The 12862-nt window shown below is 38.6% G+C and overlaps 1 protein-coding gene across 2 annotated transcripts in view; it reads right to left on the reverse strand.

Annotated features, from left to right (window-relative positions):
* Positions 1–6290: 6290 nt before the first annotated feature.
* Positions 6291–12862, reverse strand: part of LOC103515178 (zinc finger protein 395) — a 23219-nt gene continuing 16647 nt past the window's right edge. Inside the window, exon 2 of one of the 2 annotated variants that reach the window (XM_026827952.1) lies at positions 6291–6678. In XM_026827952.1, coding sequence (XP_026683753.1) covers positions 6502–6678 — 177 coding nt within the window. In that variant the 3' untranslated portion in view covers positions 6291–6501. Of the gene's footprint in view, positions 6679–11088; positions 11628–12862 lie in introns of those variants that run through there. The other variant, XM_008480105.3, reaches the window with a different exon arrangement.

Here is a 12862-nt window from a genome sequence, read left to right on the forward strand (position 1 = left end):
TTTCAGGTAAAGGTCTATTTTTGATAAACTCTCTCTTCTAAAATGCAGAGGTAGCTCTAAGTTCAGAGGTTGGATTCCATTGTTCCAGGGAGGTTCATGTGAGTTCTGCTGGCTCTTGCCGGCCCCACTCAGGCAAGGCGAGGTTCATTTGAGACAGCTTGTCGCCGAATATTATCAGTGACCATCTGGGTATCTTATCTAAATCTATCATTATGAAGCTCTCTTTTAAGATCTTGTTATCAGTGACCATCTGGGTAATCGCGTGTTGCCGGCTTGTTCCAGGGAGGTTCATGTGAGTTCTGCTGGCTCTTGCCGGCCCCACTCAGGCAAGGCGAGGTTCATTTGAGACAGCTTGTCGCCGAATGAAGGGTAAACCCCGTCACTAATAACAGTAATAACCTTAGCAGTTATGACGTTAAACCTCTTCATCAAACAAATCATTGCCCACTTTCATACTGTCTTCCCACACTTGAAAAACACCTCTGTCAATGTAAGAGTTGAAACAATCCAAGCAGCACAGGTAAACCTCACACACACGTCAAATGACGTCAGCAAAACCATTCATATATGCACATGTTGATCATAATATACATATGAATCATATTATGTACCTATATTACACTGCTATAATTGCCAATATTACTTATGTTCCATATGTTATATACTTGACACATGTATCTCTGTCAAGGGACACATGGGTCGTGGGTTGATAAGGTGGAATGTGTAATCTGTTGTTCTTTGAATGTGTTATCTGTTGCACGGACGTCATTGGCTAAGAATAACACGTTCTAGTTACGTAGGTATCTGTTCCACAGACTGATTAACAAATAATTGGTCTGGGTTTTAAAATATTGTGTTTTATTGTGATACCTTCAACGGATACATATTTCTTTGAGATTCATGTATCTGCAAGAGCCAGTGATAGGTTCTTTTCAAGCCTCGTTTATTCAATAAATACTCACAGAACATTTTTTATAATTATGTAAGTAAATTAAATTAAGGAATACAGTAATAGATCAGTTGCGCTTACTTGTGTGATGTTTCAAAGTCATAGAGCAGGAAAAATGAGGACCAATGGAATTTTTCTTTTTCTTCTACGACTTCTAGATACCGAGATAAATCGATTTAAATAATACTGATAAATCGTAAAGTTTGCCGTCACGACATATGCTCCCGTAGGCGATGACGTCATAACTCATGACTCCCGCTTTGTTTGTTTGTGCGCAAGCGTTTCTGCGCATTTTGACATTAAGTCTGACGTCACAACTCTTTGAACTTTTTAATTAGAACGGCAATTAAAAATTGAATTTTCGACCTTTTAAAGTTACTTTTTCGGAGTTTTGACTTCAGATTTGGATTTTTCACAACTTTTTACGTAGGAATCGACCTTTTATTCATAATTTTTACCCAACTGCAACTGCTCCATTTCTAATAATATTGATGCCCCATCTAGTCCTAAGCGAATATTTACCAACGGGTTGGTAAGATTTGAAATTTCATTCAAAACAACATAAAAAAAAAGTAAAAAAAAAAAAAAAAATACATCAAAACTAAAGGGAATCTATTCTTACTCGCTCAAGGTTGTAGAAAGTGAAAAATCTGCTCAGAAAACAAACTGACAGCGTAAACACATACGTCTTCATCATCCACATAACAATGCCCGTAACAAGTCATTAGCCAATCCGCATACCATCAGCAAAATAAAAACTCCGAGTTTCAGTTTTTATCTGGCATCCCACCAATTAGGTCACTGGTCCGGGCTGTAGAGGACTCAAATTCGGTGTTATAAATGTGTAGGTAAAATGTTCATGTTCAATGCTACGAGCCCCGCAACCAACTCGACTGCCCTGCAGGCGTGGCAGTCGCACAATTCTGGAGGTTCACATGCTGAATTCATTTGGACACGGATGAGTAAGTAATGCCAAGGGGTAAGGAAGGAACAAATCAATGTATATGAAAAACCTCAATGAGTTTAGGGACGCATTTTACATTTTAGAGCACAAAGAAGATTTGGAATCGAACCACCAACCACCAAGTCCTAGTTCCACCGACTACATCACTGATGGTAAACAGTCCAGGCCGTCGATCGGCGAGGTGAGTTGAATGTGTCGAGGCAGTTTGGATCGACGTGGATCGAGAGTCGATCGACTATGTGTGGAAGTATGGACAAAGCTTTATGTATGTACCTAGATGCCGATTTGGTGATGTATTTATTGATGTGCAATCAAAATAGATAAATCTTATCTATCATTATGAACCTCTCTTTTAAGATCTTGTTATCAGTGACCATCTGGGTATCTTATCTAAATCTATCATTATGAAGCTCTCTTACTTGGAGATAGTTCGGGCACAGTCTCGGATAATATAGATTAACAAACGCTCTCACATGAGATTGAGATCACGTCCTTTACTATCCAAGTTGGAAACTTTGGTGCTGTTTGAGGAATATAAATAATCACTTTATTATGTATGTACTTTCAAAAAGTACAAATCACTTTATTACTTTCAAAAAAGTGTCATCAAAAACTACAAATCATAATTTCTGATAATAGGTATTGATGCCCCATCTGGTCCTACGCGAATATTTACCAACGGGTTGGTATTAAGATTTAAAATTTCATTCAAAACAACATAAAAAAAAAGTAAAAAAAAAAAATAATATTGATGCCCCATCTAGTCCTAAGCGAATATTTACCAACGGGTTGGTAAGATTTGAAATTTCATTCAAAACAACATAAAAAAAAAGTAAAAAAAAAAAAAAAAATACATCAAAACTAAAGGGAATCTATTCTTACTCGCTCAAGGTTGTAGAAAGTGAAAAATCTGCTCAGAAAACAAACTGACAGCGTAAACACATACGTCTTCATCATCCACATAACAATGCCCGTAACAAGTCATTAGCCAATCCGCATACCATCAGCAAAATAAAAACTTCAGTTTTTAGTTTCAGTTTTTATCTGGCATCCCACCAATTAGGTCACTGGTCCGGGCTGTAGAGGACTCAAATTCGGCGTTATACATGTGTAGGTAAAATGTTCATGTTAAATGCTATGAGCCCCGCAACCGACTCGACTGCCCTACAGGCGTGGCAGTCGCACAATTCTGGAGCTTCACATGCTGAATTCATTTGGACGCGGATCAGTAAGTAAGCAATGCTAAGAGGGAAGGAAGGAACAGATCAATGTATATGAAAAACCTCAATGAGTTTAGGGACGCATTTTACATTTTAGAGCACAAAGAAGATTTGGAATCGAACCACCAACCACCAAGTCCTAGTTCCACCGACTACATCACTGATGGTAAATTGGTAAACAGTCCAGGCCGTCGATGGGCGAGGTGAGTTGAATGTGTCGAGGCAGTTTGGATCGACATCGATCGAGAGTCGATCGACCATGTGTGGAAGTATGGACAAAGCTTTATGTATGTACCTATAGTTCATCCAGATCAATGTGACAGCAATGAGTCATCAACCCAAAATGAAGGAACCAATCAGATTGCAGGAAATCCTTACATTGTTGCAATTCAGGTAAAGGTCTATTTTTGATAAACTCTCTCTTCTAAAATGCAGAGGTAGCTCTAAGTCAGAGTTGGATTCCGAGAAGCAGGTAGGTGGATATCGCTTACCTTACCTTTGTTCACTGTCGGACGGAAGCACTGTGTTAATATACCTTTCCCCTTTAAAAGATTCTCCTACCATTGCACAAGTGGACATGGGTTGGCAACAATGCCCTATTTTTGCTGCCACATGATCTGGACGAGCACATAGATGCCAATTTGTGTAGATTGTATTTATTGATGTGCAATCAAAATAAATAAAAATCTTATCTAAATCCTATCATATGAACCTCCTCTTTTAAGATCTTGTTATCAGTGAGCCATCTGGGTAATCGGCGTGTTGCCGGCTTTTTCCAGGCAGGTTCATGTGAGTTCTGCTGGCTCTGCCGGCCCCGGGCTCAGGCCTAGGCGAGGTTTCATTTTGAGACAGCTTGCTCGCCGAATGGAGGGAAAATCCCGTCAACTAACAACAGTAATAACCTAGGCAGTTATGACGTTAAACCTCTCATCAAACAAATCATGCCCACTTTCATATACTGTCTTCCCACACTGAAAAACATCCTCTGGTCAATGAAGAGTGAAACTGGATCCAAGCCAGAGCACAGGGTAAACCTCACAACAAACTCAAATGACGTCAGCTAAAACCGATTCATATATGACAGTGTTGATCATAAGTCGATATGCATATGAATCATATTATGTACCTATATTTACACTGCTATAATTGCCAATATTACTTTATGTCTCCCATATGTTATGATACTTGACACATGTATCTCTGTCAAGGGGACACATGGGGGCTTGATAACGTGGAATGTGTTGGATTGATAAGGTGGGAATGTGTAATCTGTTGTTCCTTTTTGAATGTGTTTATCTGTTCGCACGGACCGTCATTGGGCCAAGAATACACACGTTCCTAGGTGTACGTAGTTAATCTGTCCACAGACTGATGAGCTCCAAGAACTCATGCGGTTGAAGCCGTGTCCTATAGACTCCTAACTGAGGGTCCCGAGGTTCGATTCCCATCATTCATTTTAGAGGTTGTTAGCGGTATATTGGTCTAACAATCTTCTTCTTTCAGATTGACGGATGCCAATTGCTATGCGATTTTCACTCATAAACTGAAGCAATCTGCTAGAGAGGGGGGGGGGGGGGGGGGGGGAGTAAAAACATTTTCCGCATACCGTCCATTTATCTGTCCTATGTAATTTAAACAAACAGAGTGACCTTTTGAAACTGTTGACGTGAAGGGACTGCCCATCGTCAGTATAAATAAGGCAATCCTAATTCCATCTCCAACTTTAGCTACGCCGAGCCGTGTTGTTAATCTTGAAAATAGCCCGTGATGTAACACCGGTATCTAATACACTATTTACAAATAACCCATCACCAATGTAACGTCTAATTGTTAGCGGTAAGCAAGGTCATTCCACATATACCCAGGGCCGTTCACGGGGGAAAATCCGGCTTAATTGCAATTCAAGGAGCACTTCTGGTTTACAAATTCTTTGAAATCCTTCGGAGATTCGTATAAGCTTAACCCAACTTTTTGGGCCCAAGCGTCAGAGTGGACCTTTTGTGTACGGAATTTAGCTGGATAATTCCTTAGTATTTAAGGAGTTTGTTTAAAAAGTATTTTCTTTTCCTCTTGGGGGGGGAGCTGCTGTTCCCGGGGGCTCCCTAGAGGAGCCTGGAACAAATGGGACGGGGATCAGATGAACCCCTAAGTCCCCTAAGAACGGCCCTGAGTCTACACAGCATAAATACAATATTCGTGATCACGTGACTGATGGTCAAAACCGGGATGATCCCTCGGGAATGATCGAAATGTGAAGATGTGAACATTGTGACGCCAAAATAAACGTCAGAGTAAACAACGTCAGTAATTAATACGAAAACACAAATAACAATTACCTGTATAATATAGATTTAGTTAAGATTTATCTATTTTGATATCAGTGGCATATTAATAAGCCTACTAGCCTACTATTTATTTTAACCATCTAAATCCAAAATAGATTTAATATATTCTCCATCCAAATTAACCTTATGACACATCTCTTCATCTAGTCTCCCACCAGGACACTCCATCTTCGTATCCGAGGAGACTCTCTCCTGAAATGAATCTTGAGCGATTATTTTGATTGTACTTTAACAAATACATCTACCAAATCGGCAACGAGGTACATACATAAAGCTGTGTCCACACAGAGTCGACGGCCGTCGATTCGACTCCATCGATGTTGAAAAGGTGGTTTTTGGCATTCAGTAAACAATCAAGATAATATTAAGCCGAATAGTAGATATCAAGATATTGCGTTTGCGTGGGATGAATATACATATTATGTATAGCGTTTTAAAAACAAATTCGGAGTTAGAGTTAGAACCATCAGCAAACTATTTACGGCCTCCCGCAAAGACCTAATCAAATGTGCCCACGCAAAATACAAAAGTTAATGAAAAAACAACATTCGGTCCTCATAATAGCATTATCTCACCATTAAATAATAATAAAATGTCCATCTGTGCCAAGAATATGATACTACGACGATCTCCTTATTATTCACTTTCTCTAGAGTAAAATAGAATAGGTTGAAATTTGAAACTAGGCCGAAAGGCTGAAAGAACTTCGATCCCACCGGGAATCGAACCGGGTACGTGAGTCTTACCAGACGCATGTGATACGTAGTGAGCTTTTTCTAATTTTAAAAGTTCAAGAAGAATGTACTTCGGCACCGCTTTCGGATTACTTCAAGGCGCATTCTTTTACATCCATGCCTATCCAAGAACGGAAAAGTTTGCTTAGAAATTTTCCGCCCTGGTCGGGATTCGAACCCGGCACCTCCAGGTTAAGACAATGCTCTCGACCACAGAGGTGGGCTACACGTACTGAGCTACGAGCGCGGAGGTTAGAAGAGAGCAAAAAAATCGGTATATAAACTCAACTCACCCTTGTGTGGGAGTCGGCACATCGATATGCTGACTGGAAGAGCCAGCTCGTTTCCTATCGCTGCCTACGTCAGCAAGTCGGGCGAAGTCCGTATCCTGATCCATCAGCCGAGCTGACTTGCGAGACTCTAGCAGACGAACCTCTTCCAGACGCTTCTTCATTTCTAGGACACCCTTTAATGGAAGAAAAAAATATATTTCATAATAGTTATTGGTAAAAATAAAAATAAATAAGAATAGTAAAATAATAATACTGGTGGGTTTCACCAACCTTCTTTTTAGGCCCTAACAGCCTGTTTGCTTAAGAGCTCTGTTAAGCCTAGGTATTCAAGGGCGATTTCAATGAGAGTGAGAGGTTCGAGGAAGAAGTTGAGATTGATTGAGTGTGAGGACGGAGCAGGAATGGTACAGTTCGATAATTGAATAAAGTAACACGATGAAAAAAAAAAAAAAATGGAACTTAACACTCTTAACAGGCCTTCTAGGGACCAAAAAAATATTGGTGAAATCCACCCTAAGTAGGTACCTACTCAATAAATTTGGTATGTACAAAATACAAATTATGTATTAAAAATCGAATCAAATCAAATCACGAATTATTTGTGGTAAGTAAAGCAGAGCTGAAAAAACTTCGACCCCGCCGGGAATCAAACCCGAAACCTGCGGCATGCAAGCCTAGTATGATCTGTATGATATCCACTCGGGCACGGGGAATTACTAATTACTTTTTACTTTCTTTACTTTCTATTACCTTTACGTATAGGGAACCTATACAAGGTAATGAGAAAGTATTGCAATCGGTCCAAATTTTCAAAATCGGGAAATGGGTGGAAATATCCTTTTTTTTTTTTTTTTTTTTTTTTTTTTTTATGGGTTTGACGTCACTGTATAGAGGTGATAAATGTAATGGTTTTAATTGCCTCGAATTCGTGCGTGCATGACAAATTCAGAAAATGTTATCAGGTTATACCTATGTATCACCTACTTGAAATCTCAATATTATCAGTCCAAGACCTTCAGAGAACGAAATCATCTCCAAATACTGATAGACCTACCCTACAATTTACATGTACAAATGGTATATAAACTAGGTAAGTATTGGTACAAATGGTATATCAACTAGGTAAGTATACAAATGGTATATCAACTAGGCAAGTATTGGTAAATTAAGTACATACAAATAATTTGTGTTAGTTTTAGGGTAAACAGGACCGGCCTAGTTAGCTAGCTATCTCCTATCCTGTCCTTCTTTCTTCGATTTCGGGATGACAAAACCTCCGTTATAGTTCCCTCTATGAAACCTCTTCAAAGAAGAAAACGATAAGTCCCAGACAACTACATTCGACGACTGTAGACGCACCTTTACAGATCCCTACTCTCGACCAGCAATAAACGTCCGTCTGGACTAGAAAGGGTTAACACTGATAAAGAGGCATAGGTAATATTATTCCACCAAAATCTTGGAGAGAAAAAAAAGACCCTACCTACACCTACTTTATATGGGTTCCAGGCAAATACGAACACAGATCCCTACTCTCAACCGGCAAAAAACGTCCGTCAGATCGAGGGTTAACACTGATAAAGAGGCATAGGTAATATTATTCAACCAAAATCTTGGAGAGAAAAATAAACCCTACCTACACCTACTTTATATGGGTTCCAGGCAAATACGAACACAGATCCCTACTCTCAACCGGCAAAAAACGTCCGTCTGGACTCAAAAGGGTTAACACTGATAAGGAGGCATTAATCACGTGTCCACGTGCCTTGCTATCAGTTGCTGATTGCGATTGCCCATGCAAGCCCTGTCTTCTTCTTAACCTAATACGTGATTAAGTGTGAATTTCAAATTAATTTTTATTTTATACTAACTTGAAGCCAGCCTGGTTAGCTTAGTTGGTGGTGCGTCTGCCTTGTAAGCGCTGGGCCGCGGGTTCGATTCCCGCCCGGGGCGGATTTTGTCCTGCTGGGATAATGTTCGTTCTCGGAACGGCTGGCTTTCTCCTATCCTGTTTTTTCTCTTTCTCTCTCTCTCTCTCTTTCTCTCTCTCTTTCTTTCTTTCTTTCTCTCTCTCTTTCTTTCTCTCTCTCTTTCTCTCTCTCTCTCTTTCTCTCTCTCTTTCTCTCTCTCTCTCTTTCTCTCTCTCTCTTTCTCTCTCTCTCTCTCTCTTTCTCTCTCTCTTTATCTCTCTATCCATCTATCTCTCTCTTTCTCTATCTCTCTCTCTCTCGCCCTCATCTCTCTCCCTCCCTTTTATCTCTCTCTCTCCTTAAAAACAAACACTAACATGACCCAATTACATACGTACATGTTCAAGTAAATGTGTTAATTTTTTTGAACGCAAAAATACACAACTCGAACAATGAACAATATGCAATTTGTGCTAATTGAAAAAAAAAGGAATAAACAAACTAAGCAGCCTGCAGCTTAGAACGCAATAACAGGCTTGCACGTCAGAGGTCCCGGGTTCAATGCCCGGCAAGAGTCAAAAAATTCTACTGCCATTGGACAAATGCAATTGTTTGTTGTTTAAAAGAAAAAAAAAATGTCCCGTTAATTTTGTCGGTAAGTGTATTTATCAATCAAGATAGGAGTCAATCAAGGTACCTATTTCCAAGGAGTAGAATCGTGTTTATAAGGTAAACAAGATAGCATTCAGTAAGCAATTAAGATAATATTAAGTTGAATAGTAGATATCAAGATATTGCGTTTGCGTGGGATGAATATACATATGTATAGCGTTTTAAAAACAAATTCGGAGTTAGAGTTAGAACCATCAGCAAACTATTTACGGCCTCCCGCAAAGACCTAATCAAATGTGCCCACGCAAAATACAAAAGTTAATGAAACAACAACATTCGGTCCTCATAATAGCATTATCTCACCATTAAATAATAACAAAATGTTCATCTGTGCCAAGAATATGATACTACTACGATCTCCTTATTATTCACTTTCCCTAGAGCAGGGTTGTCCAACCTTAGGGCACCCGAGGGCCGCAAGAGACCAAGGTAGAGAGTTGGCGGGCCGCAAAAATTGAAAAGTTCTATCATTTGAAATGGTCTACACTTCGAGAACTGCAATCTGTACGCACTGATAAGAATTCTACCCGATAGCGTTCTACGTGTTGTCCAACTTTCCAATAAAACCACTTATTTATATATGAAACTACATTTAATAAATAAATAAATTATATTATTAAACTAAATGTTTTACAAAATAATTCATTCAGTTTCAAAAATATAATATAGGGGGGGGGTTGACTGAGGTCAGTAGAGTTCAGCCACTATGATATTAGGTACAGCATTGCGTTTGATGGTACCTAGAATTAGATACTAACTATGAAATTTGTAAGGTAAACTGGGATAATTTTTATAAATTTGAAAATTTTCAAGCATTAATTATTTTATTTAGTATATTTACTGTTATTTCTCATTTTCGTTAATTTTTTTAGGCGGGCCTTCGCGGGCCGTGTATAGATAAAGCATACCCTAAGCCTAAGGTATAGGTATAATGTAGGAATGGTAACACATGGACATTTAGAAATACAAAGAACTTAATAGGTTTGTACCTAATAGGGAATCCGAATAATGTTAGGTATAGCAGACCTAATGTTTATGTATAATATTGCAGTATAGCAACACATGGACATTCAGGAATACAAAGAACTTAATAGGTACAAGGTACATATGTAGATGATAATAATAATAATAGGGAATTGGAATAAAGTTAATAGAGAAATAGATACCTACCTAGTATTAGAAATAGGTAGGTATAATCGTCATGTCAGTGTCAGCACGAAAATGGATATTTATGATACATATTGGGGGAAAATACAAAAAGATTTTGCTGATTGGTTTTTGAGTCCCTAAGGGTCCTTAGGTACTTACACTTCTATTAGGTATGTTTACGCTCAAAAAAAAAAACTATAAAAAAAATACGGATTTATGCGTTTGTACAACTTCATATACTTAGGTATTCATAGAAGTTAATTTCAAATCAAATTTTGTAAAATTTAAAAATAAGATCTATGCACTATAAAGGGTAGTCGAGATTTTTGAGAGACTCCCTGTATCACTGCACAAGTGTGCACTGAATCATCTGAAATGACTAAATCAATTGAACTTCACACGTCTTTGTTCCTCTCGACTCTTTTGCTTCAGGTTCAAACTAGTAGAATATGTAGTAAATGAGTCACTAACCAATCACCTCACTTAAGTATACACTATACTGAGATGTGAGTTTATTGTTAAGATCTCAAATGCATCCCCAGTAAAAAAGTGTGACTTATGAGCAAAATGATGAGCTTATAATTTATGAGCAAAATGATGAGTAATCTTGCGGCTTTGTCTTTGTCATTCATTGTGTTGTGTCATCAACTCATCACAAAGGAAGAAATGGGAGATCATTGAATTTTCTTTGTTTTGAAACACACTGTCTTTAAGACAGTGCATTATGATTCAGAGATTTTATAGAACTCCGAAGTCTGTATGGCTATATATAAAATCACACTTGCATATAAACTGGTCATATTGGTAAAAAAAAAAAAAAAAAAAAAAAAAAAAAAAACCTGCCCTAGAGTAAAATAGAATAGGTTGAAATTTGAAACTAGGTCGAAAGGCTGAAAAAACTTCGATCCCACCGGGAATCAAACCGGGTACCTGAGTCTTACTAGACGCATGATATACGTAGTGAGCTTTTTTTAATTTTTAAAAGTTCAAGAAGAATGTACTTCGGCACCGCTTTCGGATTACTTCAAGGCACATTCTTTTACATCCATGCATATCCAAGAACGGAAAAGTTTGCTTAGAAATTTTCCGCCCTGGCCGAGATTCGAACCCAGCACCTCCGGATTGAGACAATGCTATCGACCACAGAGGTGGGCTACACGTACTGAGCTACGAGCGCAGAGGTTAGAAGAGAGCAAAAAAATCGGTATATGAACTCACCCTTGTGTGGGAGTCGGCACATCGATATGCTGACTGGACGAGCCAGCTCGTTTCCTATCGCTGCCTACGTCAGCAAGTCGGGCAAAGTCCGTATCCTGATCCATCAGCCGAGCTGACTTGCGAGACTCTAGCAGACGGACCTCTTCCAGACGCTTCTTCATTTCTAGGACACCCTGTCATGGAAGAAAAAAATATATTACATAATAATTATTGATAAAAATAAATAAATAAATGAGAATAGTAAAATAATAATAGGTACTGGTGGGTTTCACCAACCTTCTTTTTAGGCCCTAACAGCCTGTTTGCTTAAGAGCTCTGTTAAGCCTAGGTATTCAAATCAAATGGAACTTAACACTCTTAACAGGCTGTTAGCTTAACAGGCCTTCTAGGGACCGAAAAAATATTGGTGAAATCCACCCTAAGTAGGTACCTACCTACTCAATAAATTTGGTATGTACAAAATACAAATTATGTAATAAAAATCGAATCAAATCAAATCACGAATTATTTGTGGTAAGTAAAGCAGAGCTGAAAAAACTTCGACCCCGCCGGGAATCAAACCCGAAACCTGCGGCATGCAAGCCTAGTATGATCTGTATGATATCCACTCGGGCACGGGGAATTACTAATTACTTTTTACTTTCTTTACTTTCTATTACCTTTACGTATAGGGAACCTATACAAGGTAATGAGAAAGTATTGCAATCGGTCCAAATTTTCAAAATCGGGAAATGGGTGGAAATATCCGTTTTGGGGTCCCCTGATTCCAAAAAAGTGGTTTTTAGCCCATGGTCTGTACGTAACGTACGTACGTACTACAGGTTTAAATGGGAAAAAGTAGAAAGTTGTGAACAAAATATCTCAAAAACGGTTTGTCGTAGAGAAATGAAATTTGGTATACTATCCCGGTATGGTCCAAGGACGCGACTGTAACAATTTGGCAAAAATCGGATAATCACCCATCCAGATATTAACAAAAGTAATTGTTGCTTAACCCTCATTTCGTGGAAAATGTTGAAAAGGTTGTGAACAAAATATCTCAAGAAAGGTTTGTCGTAAAGCGATGAAATTTGGTATGATATACCGATATGTTCCAAGGACGCGACTGTAACAACTTGGTAAAAAACGGATAGTCACCCATCCAGATATCAACCAAAGTCAATGTTGCTTCGAACTTCGAAAAAAAAAAATCAATTTTTTTCATAGGTACTTTATATGATTCCTTATCACACGGGGAGTATTTTAAGATAGAAAATTTTTAGTCGAAAATTGGCCGCCGCAGGCGATCGAATTTTCAGAAAAAAAAAGTTCAATTTTTGGACACTTTTTAATGATCCCTCATTAAGTCATTACACGGGGAGTATTTTAAGATAGGAAATTTTCGACCAAAAATTGGCCGCCGTGGGCG

This window comes from Diaphorina citri, unplaced genomic scaffold (genome assembly GCF_000475195.1).
Source record: "Diaphorina citri unplaced genomic scaffold, Diaci psyllid genome assembly version 1.1 scaffold1289, whole genome shotgun sequence".
Lineage (NCBI taxonomy): Eukaryota > Metazoa > Arthropoda > Insecta > Hemiptera > Psyllidae > Diaphorina > Diaphorina citri.